At 35.9% G+C, this 20,064-nt stretch overlaps 1 protein-coding gene across 2 annotated transcripts in view; it reads right to left on the bottom strand.

Moving 5' to 3' along the window:
* Positions 1-19,685, bottom strand: part of RBBP8 (RB binding protein 8, endonuclease) — an 82,297-nt gene extending 62,612 nt beyond the window's left edge. Inside the window, exons 1-4 of one of the 2 annotated variants that reach the window (XM_060118876.1) lie at positions 19,468-19,685; positions 16,160-16,364; positions 4,866-4,908; positions 107-202 (exon numbers count right to left, since the gene is read on the bottom strand). In XM_060118876.1, coding sequence (XP_059974859.1) covers positions 107-202; positions 4,866-4,908; positions 16,160-16,268 — 248 coding nt within the window. In that variant the 5' untranslated portion in view covers positions 16,269-16,364; positions 19,468-19,685. The remainder of the gene's footprint in view (positions 1-106; positions 203-4,865; positions 4,909-16,159; positions 16,365-19,467) is intronic. The other variant, XM_060118877.1, reaches the window with a different exon arrangement.
* Positions 19,686-20,064: the final 379 nt, after the last annotated feature.

Here is a 20,064-nt window from a genome sequence, read left to right as displayed (position 1 = left end):
AAGATCACTTTAAGTCTCAGAACTGATTACAAATGAAAGCCAATGTATACTCTCTATTAAGAGGGAAATCACCTCTTACACAAGAAGACCCAAGAACCAGACTCACCGATCTTCTAAAACTTTAATGGTTTCATGAAGGACTTTCTGTTGTTCTCTCAGCTGTTGATTTTTGGTGAAGAATTCTTCTAGTCTCTGTGCATCTCTGAAAGTCAAGAAATAAGTCATTTTTTTTTTAACAGAAAAATACTCTAACAAGACTATTCTGTCATTAAGAACTCCAAAGCATGATCTCACCACTTACATATTATGAATTTGTTGTATCAAAACAAACAACTTAGAAGGTGAGGTTTGAATATCTTGTTAATCAGAGTTCAAATTATACTAAAATTTGCTCTGCAGTATTTTTATGTTCTACAGAAGTATATTCCTAAGCACCAGGTATTCGTTATACAATGCTGGAACACAGATGAAGGAGTAAATTCTGATGCCACCACTGACTCAACATTGTCAAAATTGCTATTAAAATGTACACTTACTGTTTTTTTAATTATTTTATCTACATTCAATAATGTAAATAGGTAACTCCACTCATATCATTCCTATTCCAATTACGAGAGATTTATACTTTCTATTTTACTAATTTTTGTGTTGCTTAAACTTTTACCTGGTATTACTTTTAAGCCAGGGTTTACTGTGAAGTAGAAGTACACAAACCCTACGTCCTGAAGCCTAGGTTTGAATCTCAGCTGTCATGTACCAGCTGTGTGAGCTGGTGCAAGTAACCTAAACTCTCTGTGCCTCAAAAAATGTGGATACATTAGTAGTATCTACTTCATGAGACATTTGCAAGGACTAAGTACTAATGAATATACAGCATACAGAACAGTACTGGCACACAGTTAAGTTCTATTTAAGTATTTACCATTTTGATTTTAGTCAGAAAAAAGAAAGACACCTAAAATTTTCTTCCAGTAAACTACCTGGTTACTTTCCAAGGTTGTGCCATATTTTACCTCTCCATCTTTATATTTCAAACAATCACATATATAAAGTATGCATATATTTTAATTCTATGAAAAACCCATTAGAAATTGAATCAGGATTCTCTGTGTCATCTGGAATCTGAAAATATAGGATAATACCGTGGTTCAAATATCTTCTCCCAGCCCTCTCAAGGGTCTGAAATATCAAATCAAATAAAGGTGACAAACCAGTCTGCCAGAAAAAGGAGATGTCCAAATGACTGTGTCAAAATTGCTAAAACGTAGAATGTAACATCACTGGCAACAAAACAGACGAGCAAAACAACTAAGTCAAAATGTCAGATACCAATATGAGGGGGTACTTCTTATATACTGATTGAATATTTGATATTGAATGAAAAGCCAATACATCTAAGAGTGGCCTCCTGCTATACAACAAATATTGTTCTGGTAGCATATGTATATATATATATATATATATATATATATATGAAATTTTGGAAGTAATAGATAGCTGAAGCTAATAACAAAAAAATTTTCTAACACTTCTAGAAAATGTATTTAATTCAGAAACAGCACTAGGTTTTCACTGATCCTATTTTGGGAGTATTCAACAAAAATTCAACAGTCAACATTTCTATTGATACATGTGTAATTTTGTAAATGAATCTGTGTAAAAGAGGAGCATTAGTCATGTGCAGAGACAACTATCATCAAAACACAGGTCTGAAGCAATTAAGTGACAGACAAATATAGTACAGTTACTGATTTCTTTTCTAATTGCTTCTTCCAGGTGGGAATCCCTAGGACTGAGATACCTCACAAATAAAGCTATTCTAACAATATGGAGACCAGACATCCTGTTACTGTACCCTGACTGTCTATCATAAAACATACTTGGAAAGGAGAGTTATGGTCATACAGGCAAATCCGAGTTCCTGGTCCCACAATGCAATGACCTATCCTTCTACAAAATAAAGCATCCCTTTAATTCTCTGATTACTCAGGGGATTTAGTTACTTACCCATGCTTCTAAAATGTGTAACCCCAAGCTACCTAAGGTAGGCAGGTACAGGGTAATTACAATATATATTAAAAGGTTGCTAAGAGCATCAAATGACTGAGAACTATACAGTGAAGTAAACCATTATTATCACCTACTGAACAACCAGCCGTGTTTCCGCTCTTTAAGATTCAGAAACGTTATAGGTGATTTTTGAGAAAGTAATATTCAAGTCATTTACGAATTAAAGAAGGTTTTTCATGTGGTTGTTTGGTTAGAGGTATGGAGAAATACATTTTGTATAAAAAGTCTCAGTTAAAAAAAGTACGTTTGTTATAAGCAAATCTAGATCTTTAAAAAAATTTATTTATTTATTTATATTATTTTTGGCTGCATTGGGTCTTGGTTGTGGCACGTGGGCTCTCTAGTTGTGGTGTGTGGGCTCAGTAGCTGTGGTGCGCAAGCTTAGTTGCCCCGCGGCATGTGGGATCTTAGTTCCCTGACCAGGGATCGAACCCGCGTCCCCCGCATTGGAAGGCGGATTCTTAACCACTGGGTCACCAGGAAGGCCCTAGATCATTTTTTTTTTGCGGTACGCGGGCCTCTCACCGCTGTGGCCTCTCCCGTCGCGGAGCACAGGCTCCGGACGCGCAGGCTCAGCGGCCATGGCTCACGGGCCCAGCCGCTCCGCGGCATGTGGGATCCTCCCGGACCGGGGCACGAACCCGCGTCCCCTGCATCGGCAGGCGGACTCTCAACCACTGCGCCACCAGGGAAGCCCTATCATTTCTAACTATGTCTAATCATTCAATCTGCAGGGAAATGATTCTGATTCTAGCTAAGAGGAAATACTATTCTATAGCTATAAATCTATCATTTAAAATAGTAACATTTTAGAAAATAAAATTACTAGGTCTACAAGAAGGATCTATTTGTAATAAAACTAAATTCCTTCAAAAACATTTAGTGAATGCAGTTTAAAATGTAAAATCAAATAGCAAACACAGTGTTTCTAATAACTGACCAACACTTTGATTCTAAAGGATGTCATTCTAATCAATGGTTGTTAATCTAGGATTTACGAGGTCATTTACTTCCAACACTGAACCAAGGTACAATATAAAGAGCTCACTGTCTAACTACTGATCAACTCCAAAATATTATACCTTGGGTATTATAATGGTAAGAGGGAACAAGAATTCCTATACAGTATTATTATATATAAAAGAGGAGACTTGTAGAATAACTCCAACGAACAGTAATTAGCTATTTAGTGTAGTATGTGTTAAATCAGCATACCAAGTCACTGATAGTACATACTCATCTTCTGATTAACAATGCTTGTAGCCACCATCACTAGCTGAGCTATAGGCAAAGGTGAAGATGAAAACAATAGAATAAGTGTATTTCATAATTTTTCATCTCAAACCACTCAAAAACAATTTCACCACTGAGGAAAAGCCTCCTTATCAACAATATATTTACTTATTCACTTAATCCTAGAATATATAGAAAGTAGTGTCAGAATTAGTGTAAGCCCATCATGTTAATTCAATTCTCTTTGCCAGTTATTATTTAGGAATGAACATTGTCAATGAGTTAGAGGAAGTTTGCTGGGGGCTGCTTCTGACAAACTTTTATAATTAGTAAAAATAAAAGGACACAAAGATGTTGTGCAAGTAATAACTAGAATGATGACGGCCAGCTTGACATACTGAAGTGAATCAAGACTAACAGGGCAAGTCTGAACACTAAAGATGGCAGAGAAGAAAGACAGAAGTAAGTGATAACCAGTCCTAGAATCTCCCTACTTTGGGCCTTCTATGTGAAAGGATACATCTTCTTTATCATAAAAGTCACTTCTGGTGTTTTTTTGGTCTCACAGTAAGAAAATATGATTAACTAATAAGATATACATCCTAAATTTAAATGTTTAAAATGACACCTTTAAGGTAGGAACAGGTACATTTTCAACATGCAAAGCATTTAAAAGTGTCAGTAATTAAGAATCATAAAATTGTTCTTCAAAAAAACTGTTTTAAAAATTTATGATTTCTCATTTCTGTATCTAGGTCATCTTCCAAACATGACTTTACAGGTGTAATGGAAAACTTCACAATTTCTATTTTCAGATTATAATAGCAAAAATAGTGAGGTGTGTTTTGATGAGTGGTTGGTAACTCCAGCTTCTGGTTACAGTCTTGGAAGCTTTAGGAATATGAAGGAACTGAGACCTATGGATATATACTGTAAAGCAAATGCAATTATTATTAGTCACAATGATATTAATTTTTGTTATGAGTAATAACATTCTATTATGCCATCTGTTTCAGATTCCTGAATGCGGAAGGTCTAAAGAACCACGAATAAAATCTGCTCCTGACTTAGAAAATCAGATCTGATCCTGGGCTTAACAACCAAAACAATTCAGGGGAACTGCTGGTAATTTCAAATTAGTTAAAAGGGGTCTTAGAATATCCATTTAGTTCCCATTTCTTATATGAGTTAGAAATCCCAGACTTATTCTGCTCCCCACCTTGTAGCATCTTAAATCCCAGGTATTAATCATAGTTGAGAAAAAAATGCTGTTAACAGATCAAAATGATTTATAGATCAGTTCCCATCTTCATAAATATTTTAAGGAAAAAGATTATACACATATTAAAATTATGTTAAAATATAAATATATGCAAATGTTAACTAAGGCTATACTCAAAATTATTTTTTCCTTTAGAATTTTGAATAACTCGCTGTCAACTACACAAGGTCCACACTAAGTAAAGCTAACTTCCTTATAAATAAGACACTGAATTCAAATAGGACATCAATATCAATTACTTTATAAATAAGACATCAGTGTTATATATGCTGATACTTACAAAATTCGTTCCTTTTTCAGTTTGGTTACTTTTACTTGTAAACCTGAAAAAGAAAAATATCCTCGGTATTTTATTTATACATTTTATCGTTTCAAAAGCAGTTAATCTAAGTTTCTTTATGAATCTAATGCTACACTATTAAGTTACTTGAGCCTGGCCTCTGAACAATGAGCCAGGTCCCATTAGTTTGAAGAGTGTATTTCCCTTACTTGCACACTTAGGTCACAAAAGAGTGTTTGCAACATTATTGCTCTTAGTCTATTGTATGACAGCCAAATAGAATGAAATTTTCTCCACCTAAAGTGAGTTACTTCCCAATAGCATGGGCAAGCATATAATTAGAAGTTCACTATAAATGAAGGTTTATGTTCTGGCACAGCCTATGTATTTTGATAACAGCAATAGTGCTTATGTAGGCTCAGATCTTCTGGGATTAAAACAGATTGTGTCAGGAAGTCCTGGACTAGGAACACAATTGCTAACAAAAAAGTACTTAATATAAGGCAGTACTGTTTTTAGCTCAAGATATGTATTACATGTGTTATATGTATTTTTAATTTTAATTGAGTCTGATACAAAATAGAAGACCACTGCCTATGGGACTTGGGTAATTATTGTTAAGAAAGCAGGCTGATGAGCATTGAGACTGCAAGAAAGGATATGAACAAAGTAAGAGTGACATTCCTCAGTCTCAGAAACAATAATTAAAAGGAGAAAAACAGCCATTAAACAAACATGAAAATATATCCAACACCACTAGCAATATAAATCCAAACCCAAAAAATTACTTAGCAAAATTATTAAAATTATAATACCCAGTGTTGATAAAAGTGTTGTAAAACTACACTGCCATGCTTTGCAGGAGGTATTATAAATTAGCACAGTTCTTTTGGAAAGCAAGCTAGAGATATATAACGGGAGTCTTTTTCATCAATATCCCACATCTTGGATTCTAACCTAAATAATCCAAACAATAGAGAAACTCATAGTCACAAAGAATATTGAACAATGTATTGAAATATAAAATGCTTAAAATAGGGATGAGTTTAAGTAAAATATGATGTAACCACTAGACAGAATAATACACAGCTGTTAAAATCATTAAGTAAAAAAGAATAAGTCTATTTAGCAACACTAAACTATTTGGTTCTCTATTTCCTCTATGCTATTTTCTGCAATGTGATTATTAAAAGGGGGGAGAAACTTCTGTGTTTACATTTTCAGATTCCTAAACCAATTTTTTTTTACTATTCTACAATTTTCCCACTTGCGGATATTATATTCACTTTTAAAAATAGTGCCTAGAAAGTTTAAAAACTCTGTATCTACTTAAGAATTTCTTTTATTTGGGGCATAGTTAATCCCCAATAAATGGTTATTAGTTAACTAGTTTCTGAAAAATTAAAGATTGACTGTCTTTGGTAGTTTATGGCTTCTAATAAGTTATACATTTAGAAAATCTTTCCATATAATTTGTATAGAAACATTAATAAATTTGTCACTTCTAAGAACAGGATTTTTCATTATCTGTCTGAACAACATCATTTAGCTAAGTAAGAGTTTTAGAAAACAGACCTATACATTTTTCCACAATCTCCCCATCCCTGGTGCTGACTAGGGATGAAATTAAAAGTCACATAGATACTAATGGGGAAGTCACCTTTTCTTACTGCCCAAGAGGTAAGGAGTTAATGCCAGGAAATCCAGTTATTATGGAAAAATAAAGGCCCTGGAGAATTTTTTAGTTATACTTTTGCCCTATATCTCAAATTTCACCTCTAGGAAATGTCCAACTGATATGATAAATTTACCCTCATTTCTATGGCCTATAATTTGAATAAATAAAATGTTATGAATAAACCTGTAATCAAATGTTCACAGCAGCTTTATTCATAACAGCCAAAAACAGAAACAACCCAAATATCCTTCAATGAGTGAACTGTTAAAAAAAACAAAACAAAACAAAACTGTGGTACATCCTTGTACTACATGTACTAGTCAGCAATAAAAAGGAAAGAAGTATTAAAATATGCAACAACCTGGATGGACTACAGGGAATTATGCTGAGTTGGAAAAAAAAAAGCCAACCCAAAAAGTATACCCTATGTGATTCCACGTACATAACATTCTTAAAATGACAAAATTATAGAGGTGGAGAACAGATTATGGGTGGCCAGAAGCTGGAGAGGTTGGGGTGGGAGGAAGGTGGTTGGGGACTTTAAAGAGTAGCATTAGGGACCCTAGGTAGTCACAGGGATCTACACGTTAGTGAATTAAAACACACACACAAATGAGGGCATGTAAAAGTAGCAGAATCTAAATAAGATTGATAGATTGTATCAATGTCAATTTCTAAATTGTGCTATTACACTATAGTTATACAAGATGTTACCACTGGGGTGAACTGGGTAAAGGGTATATACTACAGTGTGAATCTACAATAAGCTCAAAATGAAAAGCTAAAAAAAAATTATGGAAAAATATTTACCCTAAGAGTTGGAATACTGTTAAAATGTAAATTATTATAATAAAGGGAAACATTATTTTTTCACTGTTAAAAATAAAAACTGGTGTGATCTTTTGATTTTTAAAAAAATCTTTTCCATCTGTCAAGTTCGTAGCTGGAGAAGCTTCCTTCTTTTTCAGGTAATGATGACAAACTCACAAGACCTTGAAAGTACTTAGTAAAGCATCAAATCATTCTTGAAGAATTAAGAAAAGAACTTGTGACCCTACTAGGCCAAAGACTATTGTCAGCAGTTTTTCAGTCTCTTTTTACCCTTCCCAAAGTGTGTGAAAATTTACTTGCTGTTAGATTTTCTTGTTTTTAACTTTGGCTGACTCTAAAACTCAGGTCCGCCTTTAGAAGTGAAAAGTGCACCCAAGATGAAATGGATTATTGCCATAAACCATTTTAAGAAAAGAAACAATGAGACAGAAAATCCTTACAAACTTCAAAAGAAAATTCTTGGGAAATATGGAAAGACTACTCTTTTATCTTGTAAGCATTCAACACCTGTGAGGCATTTGTTCTGTCATGCAGATCAGCCCTGAAACAGGTTTATGTGTGTATGTGTATGTATGTGTGTTTAAATTTTAGCATTTGCCATTCATCAAGTCAATTAGGCATCCACAATTAGAACCCCTATAAAGTGTGCTTTAATCCTGCTCCACACCCATCGGAAGGAATGAGGCTATACAACAATGCAGCTCCTGTATGAACAGGTAGTCTGTGTTCAAAAAAGTATTTAGGATTGTAACACTGGCAACCTGAGACACCTAATGAGGAAACAGCGCTCAAAAGACCAAAAGCGCTGCACTACAATTAACCTTATAACGTGTATGTGAATTTTGAAAGAAATGAAACAATTAAGGGCCCATATGTGTAGTCACGAATGTAACACAAGAAACAAATTTAAGTAAGAATTCAGAAATAAACCAAGAATTCAATTTGTTATAAACAAAATAAAAATCATTGCTATGTTCATTTTTACTCATTCTCGTTCGCTACCCAGAACAAACCATATATGTATGTACTGTCACTGTAAAACAAGTTATTTATGGTTCTGAATTATAAATTGTAAGCCTAATAACACTTTTCTTGATAAATAGTGGCTTTATATATAGATGAAATAATTAAGCTTCTACCAAAAACACAACTACTAGTATTTTTGTAACTGCCTAATCAATTATTTCAACTCCAAAGTAAAGACACTTGTCTTTATGAGATGCAGCCATATTTAAGGTGTGCTTAGTTTACTATTAAGATTTAATTATCTCAAAATGGGTAAGTTAATTTTTTGTGGATATTATCGAATTTATGTTAACACAAATGGAAAATAACATTGAGAGTTAATGATAGTACTTTTTTATTGAATTATAGTTGATGTATAATATTGTTACAGGTGTACAATATAGTGATTCCCAATTTTTAAAGGCTACACTCCATTTATAGTTGTTATAAAATATTGGCTATATTTCCCATGTTGTACAGTATATCCTTTTGTTTTTGTTTTTGGCCGCACTGTGCGGCATGTGGGATCTCCATTCCCAGACAAGGGATCGAACCCAAGCTCCATGCAATGGGAGTGCGGAGTCTTAACCACTGGACTGCTGGGGAAGTCCCTATCCTTGTAGCTTATTTTATACCTAACAGTTTATACCTATTAATCTCCTACCCTATATTGCCCCCCACTTCCCTCTCCCCACTGATAACCACTAGTTTGTTCTCTGTATTTGAGCCTGAGTGAGTCTGCTTCTTTTTTGTTATATTTACTCGTTTGTTGTATTTTTAGATTCCACATATAAGTGACATCATACAGTATTTGTCTTTCTCTGTCTGTTTCACTTGGCATAATACCCTCTAAGTCCACCCATGTTACTGCAAATGGCAAAATTTCTTTTTTATGGCTGAGTAGTATTCCATTCTTTTTTTTTTTAATGGCTGAGTACATATACACACCACATCTTTATCCGTTCATCTGCTGATGAACACTTAGGTTGCTTCCATATCTTGGCAATTGCAAATAATGCTGCTATGAACATTGAGGTGCATGTATCTTTTCAAATTACTGTTTTTGTTTTTTTTCGGATATATACCCAGGAGCGCAATGGCTGGGTCATATATGGCAGTTCTATTTTCAGTTTTTAAGCAACCTTCATACTTTTTTCCACAGTGACTGCAACAATTTATATTCCCACCAACAGTGTATGACAGTTCCCTTTTCCTCACATCCTCGTCAACATTTGTTATTTGTGTTCTTTTTTTTTTTTTTTTTTTTTTGCGGTATGCGGGCCTCCCACTGTTGTGGCCTCCCCCGTTGCGGAGCACAGGCTCCGGACGCGCAGGCTCCGGACACGCAGGCTCAGCGGCCATGGCTCACGGGCCCAGCCGCTCCGCGGCATATGGGATCCTCCCAGACCGGGGCACGAACCCGTATCCCCTGCATCGGCAGGCGGACTCTCAACCACTTGCACCACCAGGGAGGCCCCCTATTTGTGTTCTTTTTGATGATATCCATTCTGACAGGTGTGAGGTGATATCTCATTGTGGTTTTGATTTGCATTTTCCTGATGACTAGCCTTTCTTAATGACTAGAACACTGATGTTATGGACCAAAATTACTTGCAATTCCTTTCATTGCTAATTTGTGTAGTCATAATATGAATGTTATCTTTTTGGAATTTTTGATGAAACATCTAAGAAAATAAATGGAGCAATCCAAAACTGAATCAAGAAATATTTATCCTGTCATATTAGAGCCTCTATACTTTCTGTTTCTTTAATGGGGCTCCAATTCTGTCCTCAAAAATCTGCCTAGTTTTCTATGAAATTGATTACCTTATTTACCAGATATAGAAAACACTACTAGATGAGATGTTGATGGTAAAACATAGCATGGACAAAAACCATTTATTAAAATGGTGACATTCTGAACAATATTCTAAATTCCATCTTATTACCTGTGCTTTTTAATAATAAACCTGATACTGAAAGGGATTTTAAAAGGCAAAAAAAAAAAACCCTGTATCCAAACAAGTTCAGATGCATCTAAGTTCTTATGCGTATCTAAGAAAAATTATGTAACTCAGGTACTACCTTCATTTCATATCTTTTCTCCCCCCCCCTTTTTTTTAACCTGACATGAAGTTTTAAAAGCAATGACTGAATTTTGATTCCTATATATACTTCAAAACCTGCAAAGTCTGGACAAGTCCATGTTTGATGTCTTTCAAATAGCCTCTTATACTGGTCTCTCCAAGTGGATCCTCTACTTAAAAAAAAAAAAAATTAAGTACCATTTAGGCATGTCTTTGATGTTATCACAGAGTCACAGGATCTAATTTTATATGGAACTATCTGGAACACATTGACAAGGGACTGTCAAAAAAGTCTTCCTTTCAACAAATTTGCCTGGGCCCAACCAAAATGTTTTTAAATAACATACTAATTTTTAAAAAATAGTGCACGATCATTTAAAACTTTTAAGAATCCATAAGTGATTTTGAAATTGGTAAAAGTAGCCTGATCAATATATTATAATATGCTGGAAGTTATCTTCCCTCATCAGCTCAAACATATATCCAATACCTACCATTCATAAAGCACATAGATATTAATCAAAATCATCAACAACTTCTGTATTCCTCCCTTAAAGTTTTTCCATGTATATAAACTAATGCTCCTGGGAGTGTGATGGCTACTAAGAGTATGGCCATGAGGAGTACACACTTTAAAAAAGAATATTCCATTATGTAATATTTGTGAGTCTTATATGTTCTGTAATCTGATGAATGGCATGTTGTTCTTATCAAACAATATGTTATTTTCTTGATGCTTCCTCATCATAGAGGTCTCCTGAAGACCCTGAAACACCAATGAACATGAGGAAGAAAGCTGCCAAATGCTTCATCCTTGTTAAACTGGGAGCCTAAAAAATAAAACTGTCCCAGTTTTAAATGGGTATGCCTAAATATTCTAAAATGAAGATTATGTACCACATGAAAAACAAGCAGTTTGGTTAAGTAATGAAATAATCACAAAAATAAGTCACATATAAAACAGTATGTACACTGAACACAACAATAAGCTACATGCATTTCTTTTAAAACTAGGAAAGAATAAACAAATGCCATTCCTATAAAATGGTGATTTATTTTTCTTTTCCCAACTTTCTACAGTAGTATCTAAAAATAGAAAATTTAAAGTAAATGGGTAGTAAAGCATTTCAGGGTTTTAGAGATATAAAATTTTGATATTTTCATATATTATGGGATTTTAAAAACTTATGTTCAAGAAAATGTTTCACTGATGCAGCTAAACTATGCAATTCATTCAGATACCATTTACTAATTTCTTACTATGTGCCAAGCACTTTTACCTATGGAAATGCAGGTAGAAAGATGATTAAGATAGGGACTCTGCATAATAAAATTTTAATGATCTTCTTAAAATTTTAATCTCTTGTTATAAGACAATAGAAAGTAATCATTTGAAGGATAAAGAATTTAACCTTATACTTGAAGATGGCAGAATGCTAATTCTTCTCTGTTAAATGTTTAATAAAAACTCAAGTACATCTGGTCCTATTTAAATCATTTGAAGATATTGTATTTGCTTTACCTCCAGGTCACAAAGAATAAGCTTTTTTATAGCGTATAGCTCCTATAACAGTTTAAACTTGAAACTGTTCCTATTGGTAAACTTACATGCTGGGGTTGCAGTATTATAAACCAAGAGGAAGATATGGGGCTTCTCTTCAACAGAAGTTGGGAGATGTTATCTTGTATCTGGATTATTTTTGTTATCATTTCATTATATAACTATACTGTATAAATATTTTCCGAAAGAGAATGAATACAATGCCCCCAAAACCTACTGTGTCTTCTTCACTGTTGTATTCTCAGCAACTGCTACCATTCTCAGCATATAATTCAATAACTGCTCACTGAATGAATAGCAAGTCAGTACTAAAACTCAGAATACTTCCTCAATGTTTCACACTACATTTTCTGGGGGAAAACAGTGTAGTCAAATGAAGAGCAGAATTAATGTAAAATACTCATATTTGTCCCTGAACATATGACCACAAGAACAGTCACTTAAAAATCAGATCTTTATCACTAACAACAAATTTGAGTTTCTAAACTTTCAAATATTTGAAGTGAACTAATCTGCCTCAGATATAAACAGCTCCTATCAATTGATAGGGAAAAGGCCAACTACCAAAGAATAATCAGGTATATAAACAGTTCTTAAGAAAGAAATACAAATCACCCTCAAGCATAAGCAAAGATGCTTAATCTCATTCATAAGGGAAACATAAACTAAAACTACACTGAAAATAATCGATAGATATATTAATCAAACACAACATGGAGAATTCTTCTAGATACAGATGGGAACAAACCAACTATAAAAAGACATTTTAGATAACTGGGGAAATTTGAACACAATCATCTAATAGGTATAAGATGACATTAAAGAATTTGTTTTGTTAGTACGATAATGGCAATTTTTTGTTAAAAAAGACTACTGGAATATATTGAAGTATTTATAGATGAAATTATGTCAGACAGTTCAAAATAACTGAGTGGAAGAGGGATAAAGATGCAAATGCAAAATAAGTAAAACAAGATTGGCTGTGTACTGATAATGGTTGAAGCTGAGTGATGGGTAAATAGGAGTTCATTATACTATTCTCTTTACTTTTATAAATGTATAATATTTCCTAAAATTAAAAAGTCTTAAACTTTAAATTTAAAAAAATGGAAGAATACACACACAAAAGATAATAAAAGTGGTTACCTGTTTGTGTGTGGGGAGAAGAGGGTAAATTTTTGCTGTTTATTTTGTGTTTTAACAATTTTAGAAAAAAAGTTTAAATTAAAAAAAATGGATAAAACAATAACTCCATTGACACCTGGATTTCTAATTGAACACTAATGTACCCTGACTGCATCAGCAATCCTAATATGCTGAAAGAGAGCTTTAATGGAAACATGGATCAGAAAAATCTATCAAAGAATGAGCATAACAGAGCAGTAACAGAGGCAAGTGAAGTAGTAGATGTAGTTGAACTCCAACCTTTCATAATAAAATTAAACAGTTTCTAATGTTTTTCTCAGCTAAGAATTCAAAAACTACAACTAAGAAATAGAAACTTTCAGCAAAGTTGTAGGATACAAAGCAACACACAAAAATCAGTGGTGTTTCTTTACATTAACCACATGCACTCTGAAGAGGAAATTAAGAAAATTCCATTTACAGTAGCATTCAAAAGCATCCAATACAAAATAAGGAATAAGCTTATCCAAGGAGATGAAAGACTTGTATGATGAAAACTACAAAACATCACTGAAAGAAATTTAAAAAAGGAAAGACGTCTTATGTTCATGGACTGGAAGACTTAATATTGTTAAGATGTCAACATTACTCAGAGTGATCTACAGATGCAATGCAATCTCTGTTGAAATCCCAATGATGTTTTTTTGCAGAAATAGGAAAATATGTCCTAAAATTCATATGAAATCTCAAGGGACTCCAAATAGCCAAGACAATCTTAAAAAAGAACAAAGTTGGAAGTCACATATTTCCTGATTTCAAAACTTAATAAAAAGCTACAATAATCAAAACAATATAGTACTGGCATAATGACAAACATACAGACCAATTAGAATAGAGCCTTGGCACCCTTCTCAAAAAAATGGTTTTTGAGAAGGGTGCCAAGACCATTCAATGGGGAAAGGCCAGTCTTTTCAACAAATGGTGCTGGAAAACTAGATATCCACAGCAAAAGAATGAAGTTATACCCTTACCTTACACCATATACAAAATTCACCTCAAAATGGAAAAAAGACCTAAACATAAGATCTAAAACTATAAAACTCTTAGAAGAAAACACAAGGCAAAACTTAATGGCAATGGATCTGGCAATGATTTCTTGGATATAATACCAAAAATATAGGCAACAAAAGAAAAAAGTAGATAAATTAGACTATATCAAAATTAAAAACTTCTATGCATCAAAGGACACAATTAACAGAGTGAAGAAGCAACTCACAGAATGGGAGAAAATACTTGCAAACCATATATCAGGTAAGAGATTAATATCCAGAATATACAAAGAACTTCAACCACGACAAAAACCAATATGATTAAAAAAACAGGCAAAGAACCTGAATAGACGTTTCTCCAAAGATACACAAATGGGCAATAAGCACATGAAAAGCTAACGTCACTAATCATTAGGGAAATAAAAACAGTATGAAGGCTCCTTAAAAAACTAAAAAAAGAGTTACCATATGATTCTGCAATCCCACTCCTGGGCATATATCAGGAGAAAACTCTTATTTGAAAAGATACATGCACCTCAATGTTCATAGCAGCACTATTTACAATAGCCAAGACATGGAAGCACCTAATGTCCATCGACGGATGAATGGATAAAGAAGATGTGGTACATATATACAATGGAATATTACTCAGCCATAAAAAGAATGAAATAATGCCATTTGCAACAACATGGATAGACCTAGAGATTATCATACTAAGTGAAGTAAGCCAGACAAAGACAAATATGATATCACTTATATGTAGAATCAAAAAAAATGATACAAATGAACTTATTTACAAAACAGAAATAGACTCAGAAACAAAGAAACCAAACTTATGATTACCAAAGGGGACTGGGGGTGGGGTGGGGGGAGATAAGTTAGGAGTTTGGGATTAGCATATACACACTACTATATATAAAATAGGTAAACAACAAGGACCTACTATACAGCACAGGGAACTATATTCAATATCTTGTAATAACTTATAATGGAAAAGAATCTGAAAAAGAATATATGTATATATATGTGTAACTGAATCACTTCGCTGTACACTTGAAACCAACACAACATTGCAAATTAACTATACTTCAATTTTAAAAAAACAGAAAGCTATTCAACTGACGGGAAAAAAAAACCTATAAAGCACTGTAGTATTAACCTATGGTTGCAGTAGGTAATCAAGAAACAAATGTAATATGAAGCATTTCCCACACATGGGGGAAATGTATTACATGAAAGTCACAGAATTAGATAGGTATATTAAGGCTTACTATATCAGAACTTGAGTCTAGCTTTAATAGTTTAGCTTTTAATAGTACATTTTAACACAATCCTATATAACATTTATATACTCAACCTAACCACAACAGCTCAATTCTCTGTATGCTCATTGCATTTCATATAAACCTTTTAGCTCTTATTTCACTATACTGTTAATTTTCTGTTCACATGACTCTCTCTCTACCAGACTGCAGGCTCTTTGAAGGCAAACTGCCATTTACTTTTGGGTCTCAGGGCTTGGTGGCAAACCCAAGCACTGAGATACAAATTCTGAAGGTTTGTCGAATGACTTAGGTAGTATTTTTATGTCAATAAACAATCCTGCAAATAATTTTACAGAAGATAATTAAGTTTAGAGGTTATGTAACTTGCTGAGATTACAGAGCAAATACATAAATGAAATTAGAATTAAAATCCAGATCTTCGGTCAACAATTTCTATGCCCCTTCCACCACACCATACATATTACCACAAGTAACTACAAGCTGTGCAAGAGCTACATTCTGTGGTAGTTGTCTGTAGTCAAAAAACAACAACTCAACCATAAAAATGAATCTCCCAAAATTGGAATAGTAAAGGTCCCTTAAAAATGGGATCTTTGAACTGTCATAAAAATTAGTTATTACTATCATAGTCTCAGCAGAATACTGCTACCAAGTATTTCAGAAAAAAATTACCTTGTACTTCTTTATCATGATACTCCTTTAGTTTTGTCCAAAGATCCTTAAAGTCATTAGATACATCTGCAGAACTAGGGCTTCCACAACTGCTTCCCGAGACGTTCATCTTACTTAATATGCTCACACTTCTACTGCCTAATGTTTTCTGACCTTTGCTGTTACATTATACAGGTCTGAAGTTGTCTTTGGCCAGTTCAAATACCTGAAACAACAGATTGCAACATAAGTGAATTCTGCATTTATCTTTGTGTAATTTGAAATCAGGATGACTTCAAGCCCAGGCAGCTGATCTTAAGTTTTCCTTATTTACCTATGATCAATCACTTTAGAATCTGAGGGGGTGGAAGTGAGGAAAAAAGATGAGTATGGTGAGAAAAGCCCCAATTTCAGTTATCTGGCCTTAAGTTAAGCTACACTTTCAGGCAAATTTTTTCTTATTCCACCTATGAGGAAGTAATTACCTACATTATGTTAAATTGAAAGGATTATTATATAGAGAGGTTTGTAATCATTCATGGTCAGTATTGTTTCCCCATTCTAAAAGAATTTATTGCTTTTTTAACTTTTGAGTTGATATGGAATACAACGATATATTGAACCAAAAACTGGAAAACACTCTGAAATATTCTTGACTTAATAAGCATTCACATCTAGACACACAGACACACACACTGTAAAAGAGCAAGAAAGATGACTGACATAACACGAGTATCTGAACAGCTTTCTCATTACAATGAAATTTGGTGAGCAAGATACAGACACAGCCAAGATCTATGAATACAGAAACATCTAAAAACAAGGCAAATATGGGTAAAGCTATTTTGTGCCTCTCAGAATAAAGGTGAATGATTAAGTTTATTATTTGTGTAGTCCCTGAAGGAAGCAACAGGCTATTAAGTTCAAGTGGATTAATAAATATTTTAATATGTGTTCTTAAACTGAAACCATTAACTAGCTACTACTAAAAAAATAAAATAAAATGATTAACAAATCTACTAACCCTCACGTCCGGCTCCTTAGTCAATGCCTTACCATTGCTAACAAGTGCCCAAACGGATTTAAGTGTCTTTTACTAACCATTTCCTGAGGTCTCTGATGAAGAGGCTAAGATAAGCAAGGCCATGTCTAAAGGGAGCAATATTATGTGCAGAGCCACTTGGTAAACTATAAAACACTACAGAAATAAAAATACATTTAATAAGCTTTTCAAAAATTGTGATTACACTTTTTTTTAAAGATAATCAGTGAAAATTGAACAAGTAATAGATTTTACATAATATTAGGAAATTATTTTTAATTTCTAAAGAGGCTTTTATTCAACTATTTATTAACTCTAAAAGATAAATCAATGGGTCTATACTACTGTCGATAAAAGCCACCATTTATTAAGTGTTCACTATATACCATGGAGTGTGCTGTTTTATATTCCCTTTTAATTTTTTTTTTTTTTTTTTTTCAGTATGCGGGCCTCTCACTGCTGTGGCCTCCCCCGTTGCGGAGCACAGGCTCCGGACGCGCAGGCTCAGCGGCCATGGCTCACGGGCCCAGCCGCTCCGCGGCATATGGGATCCTCCCAGACCGGGGCACGAACCCGTATCCCCTGCATCGGCAGGCGGACTCTCAACCACTTGCGCCACCAGGGAGGCCCTCCCTTTTAATTTAATCTTCACAATTGTATAAAACAGCTACTACTGATATTATTAATTTCATTTTAGAGTTGAAGAGAACAGGCTTAAGAGACTAAGTGACTCGCCCGAGGTCACATTGCTAGGACACGGCTACTACGGCCACGTCACCGCTGCAACTCAAGTTGTGATGCCAATGAACTCCAAAATACTTCTAAGAAGCAAACAAAACAAAAAAAAGTTAATTATTTTTATTAATCAAAAAGTTCAAAACAAAGTTTTAGTTACTTTAATGAACAATTTAAAATTGTATATTTTAGCTCAATAGTTTAAAACCAATAGTGTAAAATAAGCTTCCTTTAATCTAACTTCAGGGGTAATAAAAAGGTTAAGTGTTTTTTTTCCCCCCACATAACAAGTTATCAATACTAAGCTGTTCAGGGGCTTCCCTGGTGGCGCAGTGGTTGAGAATCTGCCTGCTAATGCAGGGGACACGGGTTCGAGCCCTGGTCTGGGAGATTCCCACATGCCGCGGAGCAACTAGGCCCGTGAGCCACAACTACTGAGCCTGCGCGTCTGGAGCTTGTGCTCCGCACCAAGAGAGGCCGCGATAGTGAGAGGCCCGCGCACCGCGATGAAGAGTGACCCCCGCTTGCCACAACTAGAGAAAGCCCTCGCACAGAAACGAAGACCCACCACAGCAAAGATAAAGAAATTAATTAATAAACTCCTACCCCCAACATCTTGTTTAAAAAAAAAAAAATACTAAGCTGTTCAGATACTCGTGTTATGGCAATCATCTTTCTTGCGCTTTTACAGTGTGTGCATCTGTGTGTCTAGATGCTTAAGTCAAGAATATTTCAGGGAGTTTTCCAGTTTTCCGTTCAATATATTGTTGTATTCCACATCAACTCAAAAGTTGAAACCCTCTCCAATCTATTTTGCATGCTTAGCACTTTTTGCTGGTATTTCTTTTGATATTGAACCGTTATTCAATGCACGAATAACTTCTCAAAAATGTGCATCTTGCCTCTCAAGTTGCATCCTGGGCTCAACAGTCTGCAATAATTTAACACATTTCTGTGCCTCCTATTTCAGTGTAAACCATAAACCACCACACTGAAGGTGCTCAAGAGAAGATTTCTTTCCTGTCACGCCACACACATTCTTAGGTGAGGCAAGAGCCGCTCCTCAGTTCACACAAGGGCCCTGAACAAACTGAACAGGGACTCTGACTGCTGCTCTTATGAGCAGAGCAGAGGTCCAGTGGCTCCCATCCCAGGACCCTTAGCCATCAGCCTCCTCCCGCGCCGCCAAGGGCTGGCGGTCCGCCCTCGCCAAAGCGCTCCCCCGAGCAAACCGCACGACTGGCGCCGGAAGCGCGCGCTGCGACGCCGGGCGCAGGTCGGCGCATGCGCGTGGCGGGCCCGGCGCCAGCAGGCAAGTTCTCAGCTGGTGCGAAGACTCGGAAACAGCACTCAGCGCTGGGTCATCCGCAATCCGGTCTACCTCTTGCGTTGTTTAGGCCGGCTCCAGCCGACTCCTCAGATTCAGCCCCAGAGCCATACAGCCATCACCATCCCGGGGCCAAACGCCTTCGGTCAGCTGGCAGCTCCAGACCGGAAATAGCCCGCTAGGACCCAGCGCTTTGGGTCGGGGAAAGAGATTTCTTTTACTCACGGCTTGCAAGATTGCGTCGAGATTCTCGAAAGCCCCAGCAGGAACGCGAGCACGCTCTGGAGCGGGGAAGAGACGGCCGTTCGCTTTTCTGCTCGTTCCCTCACTAATCTGCCAAATCTCCAGCAGCCAAGCCGCCCCCTCGGGGCAGCCCGCGCTTTCCAGCGCTGGGGGAGGGCCCAAGGGCCACCGGCTCCGCTCGCCCCGCCCGGACCTCGCGCGACGTCACGCAACGTCGCGTGGGAGTTCCCGCGACGTCACGCCTCTTCCTCCTCCTCCCTCCGCGGAGCTGGGTGGTTCCCCTCACGCCCCCTGAGGAGGAGCTGGGTCGGCGTCGAGTCCCACCGCGTTGGGCGGTGACTGGAGAGTGGAGCTCCTCCTCTGAGCCGTCAGAAGCTCCGGCAGCTGGCGGCTGCCACCGCGTTTTTGAGAGGGCCCGGAGAAAGCTCAAGCTGTTCTGTCTGCGGAGCTTCACGTTCTCCTAAGAAGTGATGAATGTGGCTGACTTAAGCCCGTTTATGGGAAAGCATGTAGGAGCGGCCTGTACCAGATGGAAAGTTAAAGTTAACTGAGGAGGGAAGGGACACAGATCAATCTAAC

The sequence above is a fragment of the Mesoplodon densirostris genome, chromosome 15 (genome assembly GCF_025265405.1).
Source record: "Mesoplodon densirostris isolate mMesDen1 chromosome 15, mMesDen1 primary haplotype, whole genome shotgun sequence".
In the NCBI taxonomy this organism is placed as follows: Eukaryota; Metazoa; Chordata; class Mammalia; order Artiodactyla; family Ziphiidae; genus Mesoplodon; species Mesoplodon densirostris.
This window is presented reverse-complemented; position numbering and strand designations above follow the sequence as displayed.